Here is a 25,540-nt window from a genome sequence, read left to right on the forward strand (position 1 = left end):
CCATTATACGGTCTCTGTGACACCTACTTAATTCTGCCATTGTAGTACAATAGCGGCCGCAGACAATACACAAGCAAGTGGGTATAGCTGTGCTCCATAGAGCTTTATCTATAAAAATAGGCAGCAGCGCCAAATTTGGCCCATGGGCTGTAGTTTGCTGCTCCCTGTTCTAGACAAATACAATCAACAACTCTTTTTACCCAACCAATCAACTAGAAAATGTTAATCACCAATGACACTTTTAGCAAATGATGTGCGCATTAAGGTAGCCAGGCCTAGATCACCAATCTTCACCGATCCAGTAGGTCCCGTGATGAAAATATTGTCACACTTGAGATCCCGGTGGATAATAGGAGGAGTCCTAGTGTGCAAGAACTGCAACCCCTTTAAGATTTGCCTGCACCAGCTCCTTAGGACCTTTGGTTTCATGACTTTAAATCGCTTTAAGTACCTATATAAAGAAACAAAAGACCACACGTTAATAAACATAACTAACTTACTATATGAGCAGTATTAGGGTAAATCACTTAAGCTAGCAGAAATTATATGTGCCATACTACTATTACCATCACTAAGTTGTTGGTTTTTTATTTATTTATTTAAAATATATAGTTGTGTGTTGTTTTTTTTTAATTTCAGAGAGGAAAGGATAGGGAGAGAGAGAATCATCAATGATGAGAGAGAATCATTGAACAGCTGGCTACTGCATGGGGATCGAGCCCACAACCTAGGCATGTGCCCTGACTGGAAATCAAACCGTGACCTCCTGGTTCATAGGTCAACGCTCAACTACTGAGCCATGCCGCTGGGCACCAAGTTGTTTTTTATTGTTTATTATGGCAAGAAAATTCTAAATCTAAGGCCTCATTCTTAGAAAAGAATCCTACCAAGTTTAGTATTTTTAATTCAAAACAAGAATCAGCCGAAACCAGTTTGGCTCAGTGGATTGAGCGTCGGCCTGCGGACTGAAAGGTCCCGGGTTCGATTCCAGTCAAGGGCATGTACCTTGGTTGTGGGCACATCCCCAGTAGGGGGTGTGCAAGAGGCAGGTGATTGATGATTCTCTCTTATCGATGTTTGTAACTCTCTATACCTCTCTCTTCCTCTCTGTAAAAAATCAATAAAATATTTAAAAAAAAGAAAAAAAGAAAAGAATCATTCTAAGCAGAGTGGCCTTTTGTGAAATGGCAGCACAATTTTAGAAAGAAAGTCTGTCTCGCCCTAGCTGGTTTGGCTCAGTGGATAAAGTTTCAGCTTGTGGACTGAAAGTCCCAGGTTCAATCAATGATTCTCTCTCATCATTGATGTTTGTATCTCTCTCACTCTCCCCTCATCTCTGAAATCAATTATATATATTGAAAAGTCCACTTCTACTTCCTAATAACTGTTTATATAGATCACTAGAGGCTTTAACTATGTAAAATTTTAGAGCAAGGATGCCAGGAAACAGAGGAAGTATACCCCACATTTAATAGTTACAAATAAGTGATTAAACCATCAAATGAAAAACTAGCCAGAAACAAAGCAATGGACTATAATCACATAGTAAATAGCTCATTAGATATGTGAACCTGGCCAATTTTTCAGTATCTTTTACACATTATATTATTTCTATGATTTCTAATTCTAAAATCCTATGCTACCCCACAAATAATTTCACAACATTGTATTTTCTAACAAAATTCATTATCATAATTTTTAACCTGCTCTGATACATAGTCTCTAAATTCAGATTCTACAAATTCTTTTTTTAAAATATATTATTGATTTTTTTACAGAGAGGAAGAGAGAGGGATAGAGAATTAGAAATATCGGTGAGAGAGAATCATCGATCAGCTGCCTCTTGCACACCCCCTACTGGAGATGTGCCCGCAACCAAGGTACATGCCCTTGACCAGAATCGAACCCAGGACCTTTCAGTCCATAGGCAGACGCTCTATCCACTGAGCCAAACCAGTTTCGGCTACAAATTCTTTAATCAATTACTGTTATTTTACAAGCAACTTTTATGGTTCTGAAAATTATTTCCAAAAACTATGACCATTAACACTATCAGGATCAACTTACGTCTTTAATGTCCCTGATGTCATAAGTTCAGTCACCAATACAATGCATTTCTTTCCTTTCAACGTAGACTCCCACGAATCATAAAATCGAACTATATTGGGGTGCTGGAGACCCTTTAACATCTCTGCTTCTTCCTTAAATCTCTGCTGCTCAGCTTTGGTTAATTTCCGATCCTGAATGAAGAAATAAATTCCAAATTAAAGCGTGGGAATTCTCATGCACGTTTTTAATACCACTCAAATGAGTGCTTTACTTTATTGTACTTATTGATATATGTACTTATTTTTGCCTGACAATTCTTTTCTATACAATCACTGATAGACATCCCTTGTTAGTGATTATGACTCCTCCCATACAGCAATGCAGCAGTTGCTGCATTTAATAACTGTTATAAACCCACCTGCATAATAAACCAATACCTTGAAAAACATATCTTGGAAGTTAACTTTTTATGGTAATCATTTTTTAATATATACATATAACAAGTCATTAGGTTGTACACCTTAAACTTATACATTGTTATATGTCATTTATATCTCAATAAAACTGTAAAAATAAATAAAATTTCTGTTGCTGGAAAAGAAAGAAGGAAATCCTACCATTTGCAACAATATGGATAGATCTTGAAGGCATGCTAAGTGAGATAAATTAGACAGACATAGACAAACACTGTACAAGCTCCTTAAGTATTTTTTAAAAGTATATTTTATTAATTTTTTTACAGAGAGGAAGGGAGGGGGAGAGTTAGAAACATTGATGAGAGAGAAACATCAATCAGCTACCCCCTGCACACACCCTACTGGGGATGTGCCTGCAACCAAGGTACATGTGCCTGACTGGAATCGAACCTGGGACCCTCGAGTCCGCAGGCTGACGCTTTATCCACTGAGCCAAACCAGTTCACGCCTTAAACATTTTAAAAATAAAATTAGTAAGTGACTAAATCTTCACTGTTCTCAACACAATAAAATGATAATTATGTGACATGATGGAGGTGTTAGCTAATGCTATGGTGGCTATCATACTGCAATAGATAAATATATTACATCAATACACTGTACACTTTAAGCTTATCATATGTCAATATTATATTTCAATTGTATTTCTGGAAGAAAAAAAAAACTTAAAAAGTTAAGGAACTCAAAGGAAAAGTAAGAAATGCTCAACTTAGAAGGTGTCTAAAAACAAGTGTTTATGATTTTCTGTCTAACCTAACATGACGAATAAGTCCTCACTGTCCCTATAATTAGCTAGAAGTCTTTCCATTGTGTTAGGTCAGCAGATCTGCTCTGAAGAATAATGAACAAATTTTGATGCCCTCTGATGAAATTAGCAAGCACAAGTCATGTGCCAAGATAAGCTACATACTTCACTTTATCCTTTGATCCTATGAATTTAAAGGAGTCAGCATTCAGGGTAAACAACTTTACAAAATTGTAACTGCTGTCTCAGACATATTACAAAAGGTAAAATTCCACTAAAGAGGTACAGCCAAACCCTGGCCAGTGTAGCTCAGTTGGTTGGGCATCCTGCCGTGCAAGGAAAAGTTGCCAGTTCGATTCCCAGTCGTGGCATGTGACCGGGTTATGGGCTTGAGACTAAGTAGGGGGTGTGCAGAAGGTAGTGGGTTCATTGTCTGCTCTCACATCGATGTTTCTCTCTCTCTCCGTCTCCCTTCCTCTCTCTCTAAAAATCAATTTAAAAATCTTCTTTAAAAAAGGTATGGCCAAGGTCTTCAAAGGTCCATTCTAATTCAGAGTGGAAAGTAAACCTGTCAAATTCACACCCAAATCCAGAGGAGTGCTTTCAGCTACTATAATAATTCTCCTCTAAACTCAAACTCTCTCTCTCTCTCTCTCTCTCTCTCTCTCTCTCTCTCTCTCTCTCTCTCTCTCATTAATCAGTAACCTTCACACACTGCCAATGAAGAGTTCTTACACAAGAAAGAAATGATGACCCACAAATGGCAAACGAGAGATCACTGAAAGATAATGGAGTTGACATAGTCAGAAGCTAGGAAAATTACAGTCTACAAAAATGATCCTTTAATCTTACTGTCTCTAGGTAATGTCAGCCCTCACCCCCCCCCAAAAAAAAAGTATCAATGTTTTAGTGTTATAGATATTAATTTATATGGCTGATAAATATAATAAGAGGTCAAATACAAATTCACTGAATAGATTTCAACTACTCCAACACTACTTTAAAAAGAATTACTGTCCTTCTATGAATGTTAACTAAACACTTAATCTATCATAATATATGGCATGCTTAAAAGGTACACAAAACCTTTCCTGAAGCAAGGCACAAAACCAACATGAGTAACCTGCATATGTATTTATTCAAGATAAGAAGCATTTCATTTCCAAAAGGTAAACTCTAGCCTTATCAGCTATGTCTTAATGCAAACACCAACAATGAAGTACAGAATCAGGTCAGAGGGCACATGGATACGTTTCTGCAAACGCAAGAGGGGGGAGAAATCAACATATTCTAAAGGCTGTACTACAAAAGAACTTGTTCAAATGAGGATGAATACTACGAAGGCTTCAAAACACACCACTCACTTTACAAAGCAGTCAGTCAATGCCTAGCCTGGATAAATATGACATTGCTCAGTATTTTATCGCTGTCATTTAATGACCACTCAGACATGTATCACAGGCTTTATAAGCATTATCTCTAACCCTTAAGATTTTGTTTCTCAGGCTGAGTATTAAGTACACAAGCTGCACTGTGTTATTCTTTAGTATTTTTGTATATTAGAAATATTCGTTCTTTTTAAGGGAAAAACTAGGGCTTCAAAATGTTAAGTAGCTTAGCTTGTCCAGGGTACCAAACGGGAAAGGCAACGTTGGAACCAGGGCTGCCGTGTTCTGAAGCCCATGCACTTTCCAGGTGATCACTCTGCCTCTCAGAAACAATATTCACAGAAGGACTGCAGATACCTCACTCACAAGCCACTTGCCATGGAGAGACTAAGTAGCACCCCAGAACTACAGTCAAATGAAATAAACACACACAAGGGCAATGGCAGTTAGTAAAGGGTAACGCCAAAGAATTAATCAAGAAATCAGCATATAATAGAGTCTGGCTATCCTATATAACAAATAGGTAATATGCAAATTGACCATCACTCCAACACACAAGATGGCCTCCCCCATGTGGTCAAAGATGGCCATCCCCATGTGGACACAAGATGGCCACCACAAGACGGCCAGCAGGGGAGGGCAGTTGTGGGAGATCAGGCCGGCAGGGGAAGGCAGTTGGGAGGGACCAGGCCTACAGGGGAGGGCAGTTAGGGGTGACTGGACAGGCAGGGGAGGGCAGTTGGGGGCAACCAGGCATTCAGGGGAGGACCCAGGCCTGCAGGGGAGGGAGGTTGTGGGGGAAGGCTTGCAGGGGAGGGCAGTTAGGGGCAATTGGGCCAGCAGGCAGAAGTGGTTAGGGGCAATCAGGCAGGCAGGCAGGCAGGCAGGCAAGCAGTTTGGAACCAGCAGTCCTGGATTGTGAGAGGGCTGTCCAACTGCCATTTAGGTCCGATTCTGGACATCCCTCAAGGGGACCCAGACTGAAGAGGATGCAGACTGGGCTGAGGGACACCCTCCCCACACGAATTTCGTGCACCGGGCCTCTAGTATATGATAAAAGGAAAGCATCTTAATAACTTTCATATTTAGGAAGAGACCACATAAAACAGAGGTAATTCCAAAGATAAATGTAGAAGGAATGTGGGAAATAGAAAATCACCGTTCTAATACCACAGTAAATCTCACTACAGGGAAATACGCCAATGAGGGCCAAAATAACAGGGGAAAGTTTGAGGAGAAACAGATATCTGTAAAGTTTCAAAGTATATACCCCAAGATATTAATATAAAAATATGCATTTAATAGTACAGAAAATCTATCATATGCTACCCTACCCAAGTGATCCAAGTCGACACTATCTACCCACTACTATAATGCACTGAGAGAGGCATTATCCCTCTTGTGGAATCCATGCCATAATTCATAGCTGACATCTAATCGTGAGGAACCATAAGACAAACCCAAATTAAGGGACATTCTACAAAATAGCTAAACAATACTCTTCAAAAGCTCAAGATCATGGAACACAAGGAAAGAGACTAAGGGGACATAACTAAATGCAATGTGGGTCCAGCCAGCATGGCTCAGTGGTGGAGCACTGACCTATGAACCAGGAGGTTCTTTCCCAGTCAGGGCACATGCCCAGGTTGTAGGCTCGATACCTGGTGTGGGGTGTGCAGGAGGCAGTGATTGATATTCCTCACTCATCAATGTTTCTTTTTAAAAAAAATATATTTTATTGAGAGGGATAGAGAGTTAGAAACATCGATGAGAGAGAATCATCGATCAGCTGCCTTTGCACACCCCCTACTGGGGATGTGCCCACAACCAAGGTACATGCCCTTGACCAGAATGGAACCCGGGACCTTTCAGTCCGCAGGCCAATGCTCTATCCACTGAGCCAAACCAGTTTCGGCTCATCAATGTTTCTAACTCTTTCCCTCTCCCTTCCTCTCTGTAAAAAATCAAAAAATATATATTTTTAAAAAAGGACATCAGTGGAAAAACTGGGGAAATCCAAATAAGTTCTAACTTGAGTTAATAGTATTGCACTAACAATAATTTCTGTCTCTGGTTAAGATATTAACGTAAGAGAAAACTGAGTGAAGGGCACACAGGAACTTTCTAGACTATCTTCGCAACTCCTCTGTTAGTAGCAAATTATCTCAGAATAAAAAGTTAAAGAGAGAAAACCATGTAGTAATGGAGAGCTACTCTGTTGCCTGCTACTCCCAACCCTACCATTTCCATCAACAAACCTATATTCTAACAACCCTTTCATCCGATTTTCACTAATTCCAATCTCCAAACTGTCTTCTTACCAATTATAAACTCCCTCTACTTACACTTGATAAAAATGGGGCATGGGTCTGGTTTTCTCCATTATGTCCCTAGCACTTAGCACAGTCTTGGCACATTACAGACACTAAATATTTATTTGATGAATGAATGAACAAATGAATGAATGGCAGCTGTGTGCATTTTATTCATTTCCTATTGCTGTTGTAATAAATCACCACAAATTCGGTTGCTTACAACAACACAAATGTATTACTACCTTCCAGTTGTGTAGATCAGAAGTCTAAAATGAATCTCATCTGCTGAAACCGGTTTGGCTCAGCGGATAGAGCGTCTACCTGCGGACTGAAAGGTCCCAGGTTCGATTCCGGTCAAGGGCATGTACCTTGGTTGCGGGCATATCCCCAGTGAGGGGTGTGCAAGAGGCAGCTGATCAATGTTTCTCTCTCATCCATGTTTCTAACTCTCCATCTCTCTCTCTCTTCCTCTCTGTAAAAAAATCAATAAAATATATTTTTTAAAAATAAAAAATAAATAAAATGAATCTCACCAAAGTCAAGTGTTGGCAAGGCTGCATTCCCACTGGATGCCTGAGGGAAGAACGAATCTGTTTCCTTGCCTTTTCCAGCTTTTAGAGGTTGCTCACATTCCTTGGCTCATTGCCTGCTTCCAACAACTGCATCACTTCCATCATGAGATCTCCTTCTGACTATGGCCTCCCTTCCCACTCTCTTATAAGGACCCTTGTTATTACACGGGACCAACTCAGATAACCCAGGGAAATCTACCAAGATCTTTCATTTAACTGCAACTGCAAAGTCCTTTTTGCATTTTCATATATTTTATTGATTTTTTACAGAGAGGAAGAGAGAGGGAGAGAGAGCTAGAAACATCGATGAGAGAGAAACATCGACCAGCTGCCTCTTGCACACCCCCCACTGGGGATGTGCCCGCAACCAAGGCACATGCCCCTGACCGGAATCGAACCTGGGACCCTTCAGTCCACAGACTGACGCTCTATCCACTGAGCGTAACTGGTTTCGGCAAGTCCTTTTTGCATTGTAAGGTAATATATTCATAGGTTGCAGGGATTAGGACACAGACATCTTTCAGGTGCAATTATTCAGCCTAATACATGTATCAATTTGTTATCTATCAAGCAGATAGCTCAAAACTAACCCTTTGATATAACTGGGAAAATGAATATTTCAGAGACCAAGTCTGTCTGTCTCCTGCTGCTCTCACACTGTCATTTTATGAAAGCATCTGCCTTTGGTGTATACTTTTTTAAAAATATATTTCTATTGATTTCACAGAGGAAGGGAGAGAGTGAGAGATAGAAACATCAATGATGAGAGAGATGAGAGAGACTCTCTCTCATCGATGTTTCTAACTCTCTACCTCTCTTCCTTCCTCTCTGTACAAAATCAATAAAATATATTTTTTTTAAAAAGGAAATTAAAAAAAACAACAACCTGTGATTGACTCCTCCTGAGAGTTACTAAGCAGTTTCAGCCACATGTGACCAGGTCATTCAATATCATGAACTAGATAAATAGCATTGTAAACAGGAAGTAGGTCTTAAAGCCCTCACTCGCAGTAAATTACCAATTTACCAAGGAATTACCAAGTAATTTAGCAAGTTCTTTACAAAGAACAATAGGTCAAAGTTTCCAGGGAATGCATAAAAAGTCAAGAATGGAAACCCTAAAAAATGACAAACTGTTCAAAGGCAGTTGTGGATGGCCTAATCCTACATCTGACCTACATCAAAGGGTTTGTTTGTTTGCATGCTTGTTTCTAACATCCTGAGAGTCAAGTATCAGCAGTAAAAATCTCTCTCCTGGTTCTTGGCGCTGCCATAAAGCCCATGTCGTTTAAACAAATGGATGTGGCTGGTGCTTTTAAGAATTTGCACACAAGGCTCAAATGTCCACCAGGAAGGGGACAAGCCACCAAGAGAAAAGGTATACAAACTTTTTGTTGATCTGTGAATTTCAAATTAAACATGCAAAAGATAAAAATTTTTTTAAAAAGAACGGAATTGCCTAATTTCAGGGGAGAAGGATAAGAAGAGGTGGTGTGAATGTAATATGGTTTACAATTTAAATGATATTAGTGAATAGAATATACACTCAGTAGCCCGATTATGATGACCTCTGAACGCATAATAAGCTGGCCACTCAGTGTATGCCACGTTGTTAGTGGACATACCAATTTTTTATATTACACACACATATAGAAACTTAGATGGAAAAGAATCTAGAATAATTTAAACCGCTAGCTGGGGTGTTTTTCTATAAAATGGTTTAATTATATGATAAAGAACACTTTATTTTTTTTAAATATGAGAAATTATCCATTATAAACTGCAGAGTACTCACAGGAAAGTAATTAAAAAGTGATGCCCCACCCCGGCCAGGGTGGGAGCATCGACCTTGAACCAAAAGGCTGGGGGTTCAATTCCCAGTCAGGACGCATACCTAGGTTGGGGTTTGATCCCTGGTCTGGGCACGTATGAAAGGCAACCAACCCACACTGCTGTTTCTCTCTTTCTTTCTCTCTCTCTCTCTCTCTCTCTCTCTCTCTCTCTCCTTTCCCTCTCTCTAAAAATCATTAAGCATATCCTTCTGATATTCTAAATAAGTTAGTTTTGAGAGATCAACCAAAGGACTTATGTGCACACATATGAGCCTAACCAGTGGTCAAGGACAACAGGGGGGTGGGGCATGAGTGGGGGAGGTGGGGGATTGGAATGGGGGCATACGTGATACCTTAATCAATAAAGAAATTAAAAAAAAATAAGTTAGTTTTTCTTAGTTCCAAATATGCAGGAAATGAAATATTAATAATATCCCAAAATTTTATCAACTAAGTTCACTAATTCTGACATTCCTTTCATAATAGAAAATTGCAATTATTGTTCTCTGTCTAAATTAGAATGTATTTTATATAATTTATAACATTTGCTGCACATGAGAGAATCTCAAATCTGGCTTTGTATCCAATTACTAGGGAACTTTTAATTTATTTTTTAAATCTTTATTGTACCTGGGGAACATTTTAAAAATAAGTTCTTGGGCCCTGGCCATTGTGACTCAGTTGGCTGAGAATCATCCCAGGCACCTGAGAGGTCAAAGGTTCAATTCCCAGTCAGGGCACATGCCTGGGTTGTGCGCTCATCCCCAGTAAGGGTGTGCATGAGGCAGCTGATCAGTTTCTGTTTCATCAACGTTTGTCTCTCTCTCCCTTCCCCTCTCTCTCTAAATCAATAAAAAAAAAATATTTAAAAAAGTAACTTCCTAGGTCCCATCTCCTGGAGATTTTGATTTGGAAAGTTTGGAGTAAGTGCCAGGAGTCAGTATCCTATGTAATAAAAGCTAATATGCAAATAGACTGAATGGCAGAATGACTGGTCACTATGACCTGCACTGACCATTAGGGAACCCGCTTAGCCAGAAGCCGGGCTCACAGCTGGGGAGCACAGTGGTGAGAGCCTCTCCCACCTCTGTGGCAGTGCTAAAGACCCCTCGGGGGATGTCCGCCTGCTGGCTGAGGCCCGCTCCCTAAACGGACTGTGAGAGGGGGCAGGCCAGGCTAAGGGACAACCTCCAGTACACAAATGTTGTGCACTAGGCCTCTAGGATTGGATAAAATATAAAGCTCATGTTAAGTGTACTCAGGGATTTCCTCCTCTGATTCAGCTAATTCTTGGAACTGGTCCCTTATTTCAGTGCTTTTCAAACTCTGCAGTTCATCATTTGCAGATGTGACTAAGCGGCAGATTCTGATTCATTGGTCTGGAATGAGGCCTGGGAACATACAATTCCAACAAGCTTTGCTAGGAAGACTTATAGGATCTTTCAGTCTTTCCCCAGGCGAATGATAGGAGGCAGGTCTACTGCTAGAACATTTTCTTCAACTTTTACCTAAACATCCTTTAGCATAGATAGATGCATAATTTGCAAAATAACTTGACCTAGCTTTACTATATGGCCTGCTACCAAGGGAATGGAAATGACTTTCCCCATTTACAGAGTATCCCTGAAGATGCAGAGGTGAGATTAAAATGTACGTAATACCCAATAAATATATATGGATGTTGACCACAACATGATTATAATGGTAAAACGCTGGAGAAAAATCTAAATGTCCAATAATAGAGGACTGATTAAATAACTTATAAGGGCACCTAGTAAAATAATGACGTAAATGTGTAATTACTGGTAATGAAAAGATGTCAGTGATAGGTTTTAAAAAGGTTTTATAAAAGCTTATCGTTTGATTCCAATTTGTGCTAGAGAAAAATACACAAAAAGCCATATATACATTTATGCAAAAGGGTCCAGAAAAATATACTAAATTGTTTAAAGCGTCCTCAGAGTACTAGAATTTAAGGTGGTTGTCTTTCCTTTGGCTGGGGTGGGGGGTAAGGAATGCCCTGAGCGGACTCTCTGGGTACATGGGAGGATGCTCAACCAACTGAGCAACACGGGCCAGGGCCTCAGGTGGTTTTCATGTTTGTTTCCTCGCATTATCTAATATTTCTACTGTGACACAGACTTGATAAAATTCTTCAAGGATTAAAAAGGGGGTGAGAAGAAACTCAAGCAAACCCCCTACCTGCATGCACTTTTCAGGAACTACTATAACGGCTCTACTGCTAAATTGTTTGCATTCCAAAGAGTCATCAAGGGATTTCCCACTTTCAAAACACTTTGTTTTTTTGCTTTGTTTTTGTTAATCCTCACTCCAGGCTATTTTTCCATTGCTTTTTTACACAGAGGGGAAAGGAGGGAGGGAGGGGGGAGGGAAGGAAGGAAGGAGAGACCTAGTTGAGAGAGTAACTTCCTAGGTCCCATCTCCTGGAGATTTTGTGTAAGTCTCTGCACTTCTAGAAAGCTAGAAGGAGGGAGAGACCTAGTTGAGAGAGACACATCTACTGTCACAACTGCCCCAACCAGGGCCCCAGGGCTAGGGATTGAACCTGCAACCTAGGTAAAAGTCCTTAACCAAAATTACCGTCTAGCGCTCCACCTAGACCTGCTGAATTTGAATCTCTGACAATAAACTCCTGAGTCTGCATATGAAGCAATCATTGACTTTCACAAAGAGTACAGTTTGGAAACTTGGTGTTAAACAAAAAAGCTTTAAATTTCAAACCTATCTCAATGGCAACCTGTAGCATATTCAGAAAGGGGGAAATCAGACACACCCACTAGAATCTGAACTACAATCACCTGCCTGGAATTACTGGCTTTATTCTGTTAATTTTACACATCTCCAGTGAAAACTGACCACTTCTCTGGAGATGACGGAGGTCACAAAGGTTTTCCTTATATTTGACCTACATCTGTTATTATAACTCCTTCTGTGATACTTGACCCCCTCGGTAGTCATTCGTGAGTTAGAAGTCCACATAAACATCTGTTACGGAACCAAATATCAAGCTGATCCAACTGCAGTCCTGTTGCTTTCGTTTCTCCTTCCTAAGCACATTGCACTGGACTAACCTCAGTGAATTCTGCTGATTATTTCTTCCAGAGATCCTCTTCAAGGAAAACACAAAGGCATGTGGGAGTTTAGACTAACAGAAGCCCTCCAAGAACCAAGAAAAGCATTTCCTGTTCTAAAAAAACAGTCCACGAACCCCCAAAAATGTGTTAAGAGGAAAGGGAGATATCGCAGAATCTATGGCTCACATGCCACAGTCTCCAGCACTTAGAATATCAAGTCTGGAGGCACAGATTTAGGAAGAAGTTGTAAAAATGAGAGTTTCAGGAATTTCCTAACGTTGATAAATTCAGAGCATTTTCCCACAGAAAGACATCATGGCGTTTTCCCTTGTTAAACCAGGGGGCAAAGCCATGGAACAGAAAAATAGTTGGCGTGAGGTTCTAAGAGGATCTAGGAAAAGGGCATCGTTTTTGGGAGGTGGGGAGATGAGCGCTTAATTTTATTTTAATCTCGGATGCGTTTGGATCCTGGATCGCTCAGAAGACCGGGTTCACTAAAGCTGGGATTGATTAAAACCAGGAAGGTTATATATACCGACCTGCAGCTCACACCAGGCGACCTCAACCCAGGTCTCCGTGTCCAGGCCTTTGTACACGGTTTTAAATGCTCCTCTGCCCAGCTCGATGTCGAATTTCAGGAAGCGGCCGCTAGGAGAAGTAGCCACGGCCTTCATCTCCGCCTCTTCTTCCATCTCCTTTTCATTTTTCTCCTTGGGACAATCTTTGGAGGCTTCTGAGGTTGCTTTTGACCCTTGCGAGAATTTGGCTTCTTTTTCGCTTCTTAGCACGTTTGCGGGGAGCATCTCTCCTCCTGGAGTAGCTGCTGCTGTCTTCGCCTTCTCGGCATCCTTGGAGGGAGAATCCACAACTTTGTCATCCACGCTCTTTCGGAAGAATCTCTTCCTTTCGACGGTTTCGCCCCCGGCGGAGATGGCACTGCCTTTCTCCTTCAGTCTGCTCTCCACGGTCAGCGTGGCTGCCATCTGATGGACTCTGTTTTCCAGCGAAACCCCATCAGGTTTCTCAGAATCCTCCGTGCTGGCTGGCTCCCCTGAATCAGTAGCCATGGTAATTAAGGTTGGCACTGCAAATTTCCCTGCGCTGTCCTTCAGTCCAGTTACATCTCAGGTATCAGAATGATCAGAATGGACTTCCTTTTTATGTGGTCACGTTTCCATAGTAACCTGAAAGGGGGAAAAAGGGATATTTTAAAATTACCTCACAAAGGAAATCATTAAGGAGAAAACAAGTCACCTGATTGTTTAATCCATTTTTTCTTAATAAGAAGTTTGTTCTTTTTTTTTTTTCTGTCCAAGCTTAGCAACCAGCGGGCTCCAGGGACTATGTCTTATCTTGTTTACCACTGTAACCTGCAGTGCCTAGCAGGCTGCTTGGCATACAGCTCAGTAAGTCTTCAGATTGAATGGATACTGGTTAGGAACCTAGTTCTCAGTGCCATCTATCAATCCATCATATTTAAAACAAGTATCTAGACCTGAGTTCACTTAGCTACAAGGTAAAAGGTAACACACGATAATTAAAACAAGCACATTGCTCCTCAGTAATTGTTTTTCGTCTAAAATTCTGGAATCCGATGGTAGTCTTTTTATTGTGGCAAAATATACTTAATATCAAATTTACTATTTTGACCATACACTTCGGTGGCTTTATGTATAGTCTCAATGTTGTACAATCATCACCATGATTTGTTTCTATTAATAGAATTCTCCATCCTGGATCACTTCATCATACCAAATGGAAATACTGTGTCCATTAAACTATAACTCTTCATCTCTCCAGTCCCTAGTAATCCCGATCCTACTTTGTGTCTCTGTGAATTTGTTTATTCTAGGTGCTACATCTAAGTGGAATCATATAGTGTTTGTCCTTTTGTGTCTGGTTTACTTCACTCAACAAAATGTTTGCAAGGTTCGCTGATGTTGTAGCATATTATCAGAATCTCATTCCTTTCTAAGGTTGGACAATATTACATTGTGTGTATGCTGTATGCCACATTTTGTTTATCCATTCATCTGCTCAATGGATTGGGCTGTTTCCACCTCCTTTTAAAAAAAATATATATTTTATTGATTTTTTACAGAGAGGAAGGGAGAGAGATAGAGAGCTAGAAACGTCGATAAGAGAGAAACATCGACCAGCTGCCTCTTGCACATCCCCTACTGGGGATGTGCCCGAAACCAACATACATGCCCCTGACCGGAATCGAACCCGGGGACCCTTCAGTCCGCAGACCGATGCTCTACCACTGAGCCAAACCGGTTTTGGCTGTTCCCGCCTCTTGAATACTATGAATAATGCTGCTATGAACATCCAATTGTAGCTTTGAGGTACACAAATACATGTTTATGAGCTTGCCTTCGATTTTAGCAGAAACTACTGTAAAACATTAACATAAAATACGAAAAAATTAAAACACTATACTAAATCTGTTAAGAAACACTTTAAAATACACATTCTCTTGAACCAGCAATTCTACTTACAGGAACTTGCCTGAGAAAATAGTCAATTTGTGCAAAGATTTAATTATAAAGACATTCATTACAGCACTTAATAATTTGGAAAAAAACTGTAACTAAACATAAACCTAGTAGGGATTTAATTAAATATCTCAAAATGAGATGGATACAGTATTTTTTTAAAAACCACTATCTTTTAATATTAAAAGACATCTATATATTATATGGTTAAATGAAATATATACAATAAGCCTTCATATATACATACATACATGATATTAATTCTGAATTGTATAATTATGGACTTTCTGCTTTTCTGTATTTTTTTACATTTTCCACAAAGAATATGTGGAAATACGTGGAACATATAAAGAAAGTTATTTTAAAATTTTATTTTAAAATTATAGTTTACATTCAATATTATTTTGCATTAGTTTCAAGTGTATAGCAAAATATTTCAGGGACCACTTTGTAAAGTACATGATCGTCTAAGAAAAAGGTTTTTCAAATGAATAGTCTAACTACCAATAAGACAATTCTTCTCGCCGAAACTGGTTTGGCTCAGTGGATAGAGTGTAGGTCTGCGGACTGAAAGGTCCCAGGTTCGATTCCAGTCAAGGGCATATACCTTGGTTGCGGGCACATCCCCAGTTGCGGGGGGGGGTGTGCAGGAGGCAGCTGGTTGATGTTTCTCTCTCATCGACGTTTCTAGCTCTCTATCCCTCTCCCTTCCTCCCTATAAAAAATCAATAAAATATATTTTTTTTAAAAAGAAAGAAAATTCTTCTCTTCTCACCATAAACATGCATCCCAAAGTTAAGTTCTGTCTATTATTATGTCACACACCTTAGAAGGCACTTTTTGTCACAATAAAAAAAAAATACGGAGAAATATCAAATTTGAAACCTGAGAATAACAATCCTTAACTAAAACAAAATGGGGAGAAATACCCTAAATTGTTTACATATTAAACATAAATCCTATCAATATCCACCTAGTTTCTTTGCAGAAATTAACAAATTGATCCTAAAACTCATAAAACTTTGAGGGACCAGAATAGCCAAAGGCAAAACAATCTTGAAAAGAGAACAAAGTTGGAGGACTCATCCTTTCGAATTTTAAAACCTACCACAAAGCTACAGTATTAAGATAGAGTGGTACAGCCCAAACCGGCTGGGCTCAGTGGTAGAGCGTCGGTCTGTGGACTGAAAGGTCCCGGGTTCGATTCCGGTCAAGGGCATGTGCCTTGGTTGCGGGCACATCCCCAGTAGGGGGTGTGCAGGAGGCAGCTGGTCGATGTTTCTCTCTCATCGATGTTTCAGGCCTCCCTTCCTCTCTGTAAAATATCAATAAAATATATTAAAAAAATATAGAGAGAGTGGTACTGGCATGTGGATAGATGTAAAAATAAATGGAATGAAACAGAGAACCCAGAAATAAACCCACATATTTATGATCGATCTTTAATAAGGGTGCCAAGACATTTCAATGGGGAAAGAACCTTCTTTTCATCAAATATCTATATGCAAAAGAATGAAGTCCACACTCTAAGGAAGGTCTACGGGAAGAGTTGCTGGAACTGAGTCTCAAAGAAAGAAAATTCCCCGATGCAAGCAGAAGGAAGATCACAAGCAAAGTCATGAGACAGCATGGATTAAGTGTATGAATGGTACCACATACTTTAGAAGCAGGCAGATGAAGACAGAGAGCAGATATAAAATAAGACCAGTTAGAAATCTACTGCAATAATCCAGGAAAGAGATGCTGATGTGTGAATGAAAATATTGGCAAGAGGGATAGATTCAAGAAAGGAAGTTCTAAATTTGAGGTTTATTGCCTGAGTGAATATGGTTTTGAGGGGAAAGGAAGGATCTATGATAACCCTCAGAAATTTGCCTATAACACTACTAGGACATAGATAAGAATTACAGCCATGTACCACACAATGACATTTTGGTCAAAGACGGACCACATTCACCATACAGCCTATGTGTCTAGTAGGCTATACCATTTGGGCTTGTGTAAGTATACTCTATGATGTTCACATAGATGAATTACCTAACAATGCATTTCTCAGAACCTATCCCTGTTGTTAAATGGTGCATGACTGCAACCTAAGGACTCATGAACCGCTTTATGAGGTTACATTGCCAAATCAATGTATTTCGAAAGTCAATGAACGAGACTAGTATTACCTGTAAGTAAGAAAGGGTAACTAGTAACACCTCACTTAGGTGAAGATTTTTTTCTTTAACTTATTTTGACACAATTTGGACTTGGAAAAAGGTACACAAAGAATCCAATATACCCTTCACTTAAATTTCCCAAATGTTAACATTTTAGGTGAGATATTCTTAAAAATATTACTCACTTCACTTAGCTAAAGGTCAATTATCCAGAAACCTCAAGAACAGAGATCCATAAGCCAAAAGGACTTCTTAAAAGATAAAACATAGGTAAAATAAGAGAACTTAAATAACTGCAGAAATTCTTTTTAAAAAGTGAAATCTTACTTGGAACCCTAATATAAAAATAGAGGGGCAAGTTGTCCTGCTCTAGTATAATTTTAACATGTTTGGTCACCTGGTTTTCCAAACCATGGGATAAGCAGCAGAAAATAAGAGGGATGAGGAAAGGAGTGTTCCCTCAGTCTTTAAAAACAAAACAAAACATCTTAAGACGAAAAATGTTTTAGAGACAAAGAGGGATATTTTATAAGTATGAAAAGATTAATTCATTAGAATAATCCTAATAAAAGAGTGAAATACAAATTGACCATTACTCCAACACACAAGATGGCTGCTCCCATGTGTTCAAAGATCCTGCCCCCATGTGGACACAAGATGGCCACCACAAGTTGGCCAGCAGGGGAGGGCAGTTGGGAGGGACCAGACCTAAACAGACAGTCGGACATCACTCAAGGAGTCCCAGATTGGAGAGGGTGCAGGCTGGGCTGAGGGACACCCCCCCCCCATGCACGAATTTTGTGTACCTGGCCTCTAGTAAAATTATATATTAATACATCTAACAACAAAGCCCCAAAATACATTAAGTTAAAAGTGATAAGAGCCGGACTGGTATGGCTTAGTTGGTTGAGCATTGTCCCATGCATCAGAGGTTGCCGGGTTCAATTCCCAGTCAGGGCACATGCCCAGGTTATGGGCTCAATCCCCAGCAGGGGGCATGCAGAAGGCAGACAATCGATGATTCTCCCTCATCTTTGATGTTTCTCTCTCTCTCTCTCTCCCTTGCTCTCTCTGAAATCAATAAAGACATATTAAAAAAATAAAAGATGGAAGTGAAACACAAAAGCCTTGGAGAAAATATGTGCAAATCATTTTTCTGATAAGAGACTAGTATTCAGAACATACAAAAAATTCTTACAGGTCAATAATGAAAAGATAAATAATCCAATGGGTTGAAGATCTGAATAGAAATTTTCTAAAGTAAGATATACAAATGGCCAATAAACACATGAAAAAAAATGTTCCACATAATTGCTCATTAGGTAAACACAAATCAAAAACTAAAATGAAAGACTACTTTGTACCCACGAGGTTGGCTACAATAAAAAGATGAACAGCAACAAGTTGGTGAGGATGGAGAGAAAATGGCCCCGCATGCATTGCTGGGGGGAATGTAAAGCATTGCAGCTGTTTCGGAACATAATCTGGCAGTTATTCAACAAGGCAACATAGAGTTACCATATGATACCATCTACCCAAGGGAAATGAAAACACATGTCCACACAGAAACTTGTACACAAGTGTTCACAGCGGCTCTGTTCACAATAGCCAAAAAGTGGAAACGATCCAAATGCCTATTAATTGATGGCTAACCAAAATGCGTTATATCCATGCAATGGAAATAGAACACTATTCACACAATAAAAGGGAATGAGGTATAATAACCCGCTACAAGGATGAACCTTGAGAACATTATGCTAAGAGGAAGAAGCCAGAGGAAGAGGCCTGACACGGTAGAGTTCCTTTATATGAAATGTTTAGCATATGCCAATCTAGAGGCAGAAAATAGATTGGTTGTTGCCTGGAGGCGGGGGCTGGGACACAGGAATAACACTGACAGCAAACCAGTACAGGGGATCTTCTGGGGTGATGGAAATGTTCTAAAATTAGATTGTAATCAAGAATATAGCCGAAACCGGTTTGGCTCAATGGATAGAGCGTCGGCTTGGGGACTGAAGGGTCCCGGGTTCGATTCCGGTCAAGGGCATGTACCGTGGTTGCGGGCATATCCCCAGTAGGGGGTGTGCAAGAGGCAGCTGGTCGATGACTCTCTCTCATCGATGTTTCTAACTCTCTATCTCTCTCCCTTCCTCTCTGTACAAAATCAATAAAATATATTAAAAAAAAAAAAAAGAAGAAGAATATACAACTCTATTGCCCTAACCAGTTGGCTCAGTGGACAGAGCGTCTGCCTGCGGACTGAAGGGTCCCAGGTTCGATTCCGGTCAAGGGCATGTACATTGGTTGCGGGCACATCCCCGGTAGGGGGTGTGCAAGAGACAGCTGGTCGATGTTTCTCTCATCGACGTTTCTAGCTCTCTATCTCTCTCCTTTCCTCTCTGTAAGAAAAATCAATAAAATATATATTTTTTAAAAAGAATATACAACTCTATAAATTTGCTAAAAAATCATGGACATTTATGTTGGTGAATTTTATGGTATGTAAATTATATCTCAATAAAATATGATATCCCTGTTTATGATCCTAAAGTATTTTTACTAAAATCATAATATCAAATATGCCTTTCTAAAACCATACTCTCTACCCACCCCCCTTCTGTCCACTCTCTTTATCTTAGCCTGGCCTCCTGGGTTGAGAATTGCTGTTCTGAAGGGAAACTACTGACAACAATAAAATGTAATAGCTGGTAGCCTTAGGGTAAACAATGAACAAGAAAAAAAATTAACTAGGCCAAGAACTTCACTACGCAGAGTGTATCTGGGGCCTTTTCACTGTGGATCCACTAGCTTTCTGGAACAGAAAACAGTTTCAGAACACAGGTTTTTGGGGTGCGAGAAACCTGGAATCAAATATTGGCTCTGCCTCTCACTTCGCAGAGGAGATCTGAGGCAAATTACTTAACCTCATTCAACCCTGATTTCATTTGTGAAATCTCACAGGACTGATACACAAACACATATAAGCTATTTAGCATGGTGCCTGGCATAATATAATAATCAATAAATGGAAGTCTTTATTCTCTATCTCTTAATAACCCCTAGTGGCAGCCCTATATTAAAGCACTATTCAACAATACTCCAAACAGTAAATTATTTTCAGGACATTGCATTTATTTTTAATAAGGCCAAAAAGTATATAATGCATTCTTTTAAAGCTTTGCAGTTGCATTGCTACTGGGGTATACTTCAGTGACCACAGTAATATCTCTTCTACATTCAGCAATGCAGAAACACAGCTCGGTGAAATAGTCTACAAAAATCAGGCCTGAGCCGAAACCAGTTTGGCTCAGTGGATAACAGCGTCGGTCTGCGGACTCAAAGGTCCCAGGTTCGATTCCGGTCAAGGGCATGTACCTTGGTTGCAGGCACATCCCCAGTAGATGTGCAGGAGGCAGCTGATGATGTTTCTCTCTCATCGATGTTTCTAACTCTCTATCCCTCTCCCTCCTCTCTGTAAACAATCAATAAAAATATATATATTTTTTAAAATCAGGCCTGAGCCCAGTCAGCATGGCTCAGTGGCTGAGCATTCACCTATGAACCAGGAGGTCATGGTTCAATTCCCAGTCAGGCACATATCCAGGTCGCAAGTGCTATCCACAGTCAGGGTGCGTGTGGGAGGCAAAGAATTGATGTTTCACATTGATGTTTCCCTCGACCTCTCTTTCTCTCCCTTCCCCTCTCTAAAATCAATAAAAAGAAAAAAAGCTTAAATATATAGAAGATCCAAAAATGAAAGAAAGAGGGAGTTATATATGGACACTCCTAACCCTGTTTGCCATTTAATTCCCCCCACTCCAACATGTAACCACTTACTCAATTCTTATAGCCCTCCAGAGTTTCTTTAGGAAAAAATAAGTGAATATAAATACATGTTCTCTCTCCCCTTTCTATACAAAAAGTAGCATAGTATGTATTAAATTTTTTATAGTCACAATATTTTTATTGATTTATTTGAGAGAGAGAAAGGGAAAAAGATTTGCTATCCCACTTATGTATGCCTTCATTGGTTGATTTTTGTGTGTGCCCTGATCGGGGATGGAACATGCAAACCTGGCATATAGGGACGATGCTCTCATCAACTGAGCTACCAGGCTATAGTCACAATATTTTAGGGTATGTTTTTCCCTGTCCATACATAACTGTCCCTCATTCTTATTTTTACTAACTATATAGATGTATTCAGTGATTTGCTATGTCAGATAACACTGCGTATTTCATTTTGCCTATGTGTGTACACATATATGTAAATTCGCTGAAATGGGATTGCTGGATCAAAAGAAATTTGAATATTTAGCTTGTATCGAAACATCCTAATATATCCAGAAGAGTACACATAATACAAATGCATCTTTATATAATGCTGCCGAACTGCCTTCCACGGGCACTGAACCAATTTTAACTCCCACCTGCAATGTGTGAGAGTATCTTTTACCCCACATCCTTCACAATAACAAGGGTGTGATCAAATGTTTTGATTTTTAACGCTCTGATAGATTTAATAAAGGAATCTCTGGATGGTTTCAATTAGCATTTATCTTATGAGTGAGCTTAAACATCTTTCACATAAACAATAATTAAAGTCAGGAATAAGGCAGGAATTCCTATTATCACTGCTGCCACTTTAAGGAAATAAAACAAGTCCTACAAATATTGGAAAGTCGGAGACAAAACTCAGGACTACATGATTATCTATCTAGAAAATCCAAGCAAAATAACCACAAAACTATAATAAGAACTAAACAGCCGAGCTCAGCAGAAAAACCAAAGACAATATCAACAAACAAAGCAACAGCTTTGCTAGACATCAGCAATAATCAATTACGTGGAATTTAAAAGAAAACTATACTAAGGTGAGGGCTAGAGCACGGGGGTAGGCAACCCCTCAAGTGGGGCAGGAAGAGCTGGGTACCCTGGAAGGAAGGCAAGTCAGTTGATTTTTTAAAATATATTTACTTATTTATTAAAATATACTTTTTATTGACTTCAGAGAGGAAGGGAGAAGGAGAGAGAGAGAAACAGCCATGGTGAGAGAGAATCATTGATTGGCTGCCTCCTGCATGCCCCCCACTGGGGTTGGAGCCAGCAACCAGGCATGTGCCCTTGAGGGGAATTGAACCTGGGACTCTTCAGTCCGCAAGTCAAAGCTCTATCCACTGAGCCAAACCAGCTAGGGCAAAAGAGCTATTAAAAAAAAAACAAGCCGAGGTCGGTTTGGCTCAGTGGTAGAGCGTCGGTCTGCAGACTGAAAGGTCCCAGGTTTGATTCCGGTCAAGGGCATGTACATCAGTTGCGGGCACATCCCCGGTAGGGGGTGTGCAAGAGGCAGCTGGTCGATGTTTCTCTCTCATCGATGTTTCTAGCTCTCTAACTCTCTCCCTTCCTCTCTGTAAGAAATCAATAAAATACATTTAAAAAAATAAATAAAAAACAAAACAAACAAAAAAAACTATCCTGTTCATAAGAGCTGCAAAGCTATAAAATATTCATCTGGGAATAAACTCAGGAAGAAGTATGCAACACATATAAAGAAAGCTGTACAATTTTACTGAAGTACATGAAAAACCCTTTTCCTTTGTCAAAAGATTCAATATCAGCATCTTCATATCCCCCGCCAGATTATTCCAAGTTCAATGCAAACCCAATCAAAATCTCAAAGATATTTTTTGTCCAAAATTGAAAAGCGGATTCTAAAAGAATACAAGAAAATCTTGAAAAAGAAAACAATGAGAACTTGCCTTACCAAATACTACATGCAGCTATAGTACTAGGTGTACGGGTTAATATTGCACCATCACACACTTCAAAACCAGTTAAAGACAAGTTAAAAGATCTTGCCTGTGAAGTATTTTTTTAAATATATTTTATTGATTTTGTACAGAGAGGGAGAGGGATAGAGAGTTAGAAACATCAATGAGAGTCATCGATCAGCTGCCTCTTGCACACCCCCTACTGGGGATATGCCCGCAACCAAGGTACATGCCATTGACCGGAATCAAACCCAGGACCCTTCAGTCTCCAAGCCTATCCATTGAGCCAAACCAGTCTCGGCTCGCCTGGGAAGTATTAATCCACCCGCAGTATTCACCAGCCCTTGCTCCTTCAGATGACCACTTGTTCCGATCGATGTCACACGCACTTTCTGAGCAGCTCTTCAAAACAAAGAAGTGGAAAATCGCAGCCTCTAAATGGTTTGCCTCAAAACAAGAAAAGTTCTATTCTATTGGGACGATATCCACAAATTACCTGAAAGATGGGAAAATGTGTAGCTAGCGATGGTCATTACTTTGAATAAAGCACTTTTGGTGTTTCTCTGGAAATTATCGAGTTTACTTCGATTACAAAAATCTGCGTTATTAACCAGTACACCTGGTAAATTACAGTGTAGTTTCAGACAGAAACAGACAAATGGACTAATAGAGTAGAAAAATCAGTACAGAGTCCTGATGCTATTGGTTAGAGCGTTGTCCCATACACCAAAAGGTTGTGGGTTTGATCTTCAGTCAGGGTACATTTGGAAGGCAACCAATTGATGTTGTCTCTCACATCTATGTTTCTCTCTCTCACCCCCTCCCCAACTCCTTCCCTTCTCTCTAGGGTCAATGACTATATCCTCCAATGAAGAATAAAACAAAAGAATCAGCCCTCGCTGGTTTAGCTCAGTGGATAGAGCATCGGCCTGTGGACTGAAGGGTCTCAGGTTCGATTCCGGTCAAGGGCATGTACTTTGGTTGTGGGCACATCCCCAGTAGGGAGTGTGCAGGAGGCAGCTGATCGATGATTCTCTCTCATCATTGATGTTTCGATATCTCTCTCCCTCTCTGAAATCAATAAAAAAAATTAATTTTTTAATTAAAAAAAGAATGAGTACAGAAACAGACACAATATATGGGGATGTAGTCCATGATAAAGATGGCATTTCTAATGGTATCAGAATAACTGGCTACCCACTTTGGGGTAAAGGGGTCAAAGCCCTACTTAAAACTCAGTCACAAAAAGAAATTCCAGGTAGATTCAAAAGCTCAACATAAACAGCAAAACTACAATTATTAAAGAAAATATGACAATATATTTCTAACCCGAAGAAAGACCTTCTGAAAAAGACAAAATGCAGAGATCATTAACGAAAAAGCTAACACATTTTGCCATTTGACCATGAGCAAGGTTAAAAAATAAGCAACAGACTGGGAACCAGCATTTGCCACAGGTATAGCAAAGCATCAATATCCGGAATATATAAAGAACAAAAAAAATCAGGAAGAAGAAATACAAATGACCAATACATGGATGGTAGAAAGATGGCTCAAACTAATTAGCAAGCAGAGAGAGGTAAATTCAAAAAATTCAATGTCATTCTTGTCCATCAGATGAGCAGAATAAGAAGATATGCTAATACCATGTTTTGGGAAGTATGCGAGAAATCCCGCACTGTTAGCAGGTAAACTGGAATAGCCTTTTCATATAGCAATTCCAATTCCAAGTGTTTAGCGCAAACTTGTCACCCAGCAATTCCACTTCTTAGTATTTACCTGAGAAATATCCCTATATATGTACAAATATATATGTACACGGATTTTTTTAAATGAAGCATGGTTTGAAATTGAAAAAATTCTGAAAAAATCCTTAAATAAGAAGATATATGTAACACTTTCAACAATAAAGAATTAAAGAAAAACACCTTAAATATCTATCTTTAAGAGAATAGTGAAATGAACAGAGGTATATCTGTACTATGTAATAAAATGTATCTGTTTAAAAATGAGAGATGGATATATACTAATATATAAAAATCTACATATATGTACTGAGAAAAACAAGTTTTAGTACTATGTATACATTACATCTATACATATCTATGTAAAAATCCCCCCAAAACTTTTTATTTCTATATGTCTGACAGGATATGCTCTAAACCAGTGGTCGGCAAACTCATTAGTCAACAGAGCCAAATATCAACAGTACAACGACTGAAATTTCTTTGGAGAGCCAAATTTTTTAAACTTCAACTTCTTCTAATGCCACTTCTTCAAAACAGACTCACCCAGGCCGTGGTATTTTGAGGAAGGGCCACACTCAAGGGGCCAAAGAGCCGCATGTGGCTCGAGAGCCGCAGATTGCAGACCACTACTCTAAAACTGATTGGTAAATAGAAATTGTTTAATTTTGATGATGAAAAAAGAGATGATTTTAATCAATTTCTATTTACCAAAAAGCATGTAGTATGAAATACTGTGTATCCATTAAAAAGAATGAAGTGGCCATATACATATTAACATATATATATATATATATATATATATATATATATATACACACACACACACACACACACACACACAGAGAGAGAGAGAAAAAAGACTGCACAATTTCACAGTCAATTCTTT

At 39.4% G+C, this 25,540-nt stretch overlaps 1 protein-coding gene across 1 annotated transcript in view; it reads right to left on the reverse strand.

Moving 5' to 3' along the window:
- The window catches only part of WNK3 (WNK lysine deficient protein kinase 3), a 109,561-nt gene that overhangs the window by 70,267 nt on the left and 13,754 nt on the right, over positions 1 to 25,540 (reverse strand). Inside the window, exons 2-4 of the mRNA XM_045578305.1 lie at positions 13,012 to 13,656; positions 2,068 to 2,240; positions 231 to 451 (exon numbers count right to left, since the gene is read on the reverse strand). Coding sequence (XP_045434261.1) covers positions 231 to 451; positions 2,068 to 2,240; positions 13,012 to 13,539 — 922 coding nt within the window. The 5' untranslated portion in view covers positions 13,540 to 13,656. The remainder of the gene's footprint in view (positions 1 to 230; positions 452 to 2,067; positions 2,241 to 13,011; positions 13,657 to 25,540) is intronic.

Source organism: Pipistrellus kuhlii, unplaced genomic scaffold (genome assembly GCF_014108245.1).
Source record: "Pipistrellus kuhlii isolate mPipKuh1 unplaced genomic scaffold, mPipKuh1.p scaffold_m20_p_95, whole genome shotgun sequence".
NCBI classification, from domain to species: Eukaryota; Metazoa; Chordata; class Mammalia; order Chiroptera; family Vespertilionidae; genus Pipistrellus; species Pipistrellus kuhlii.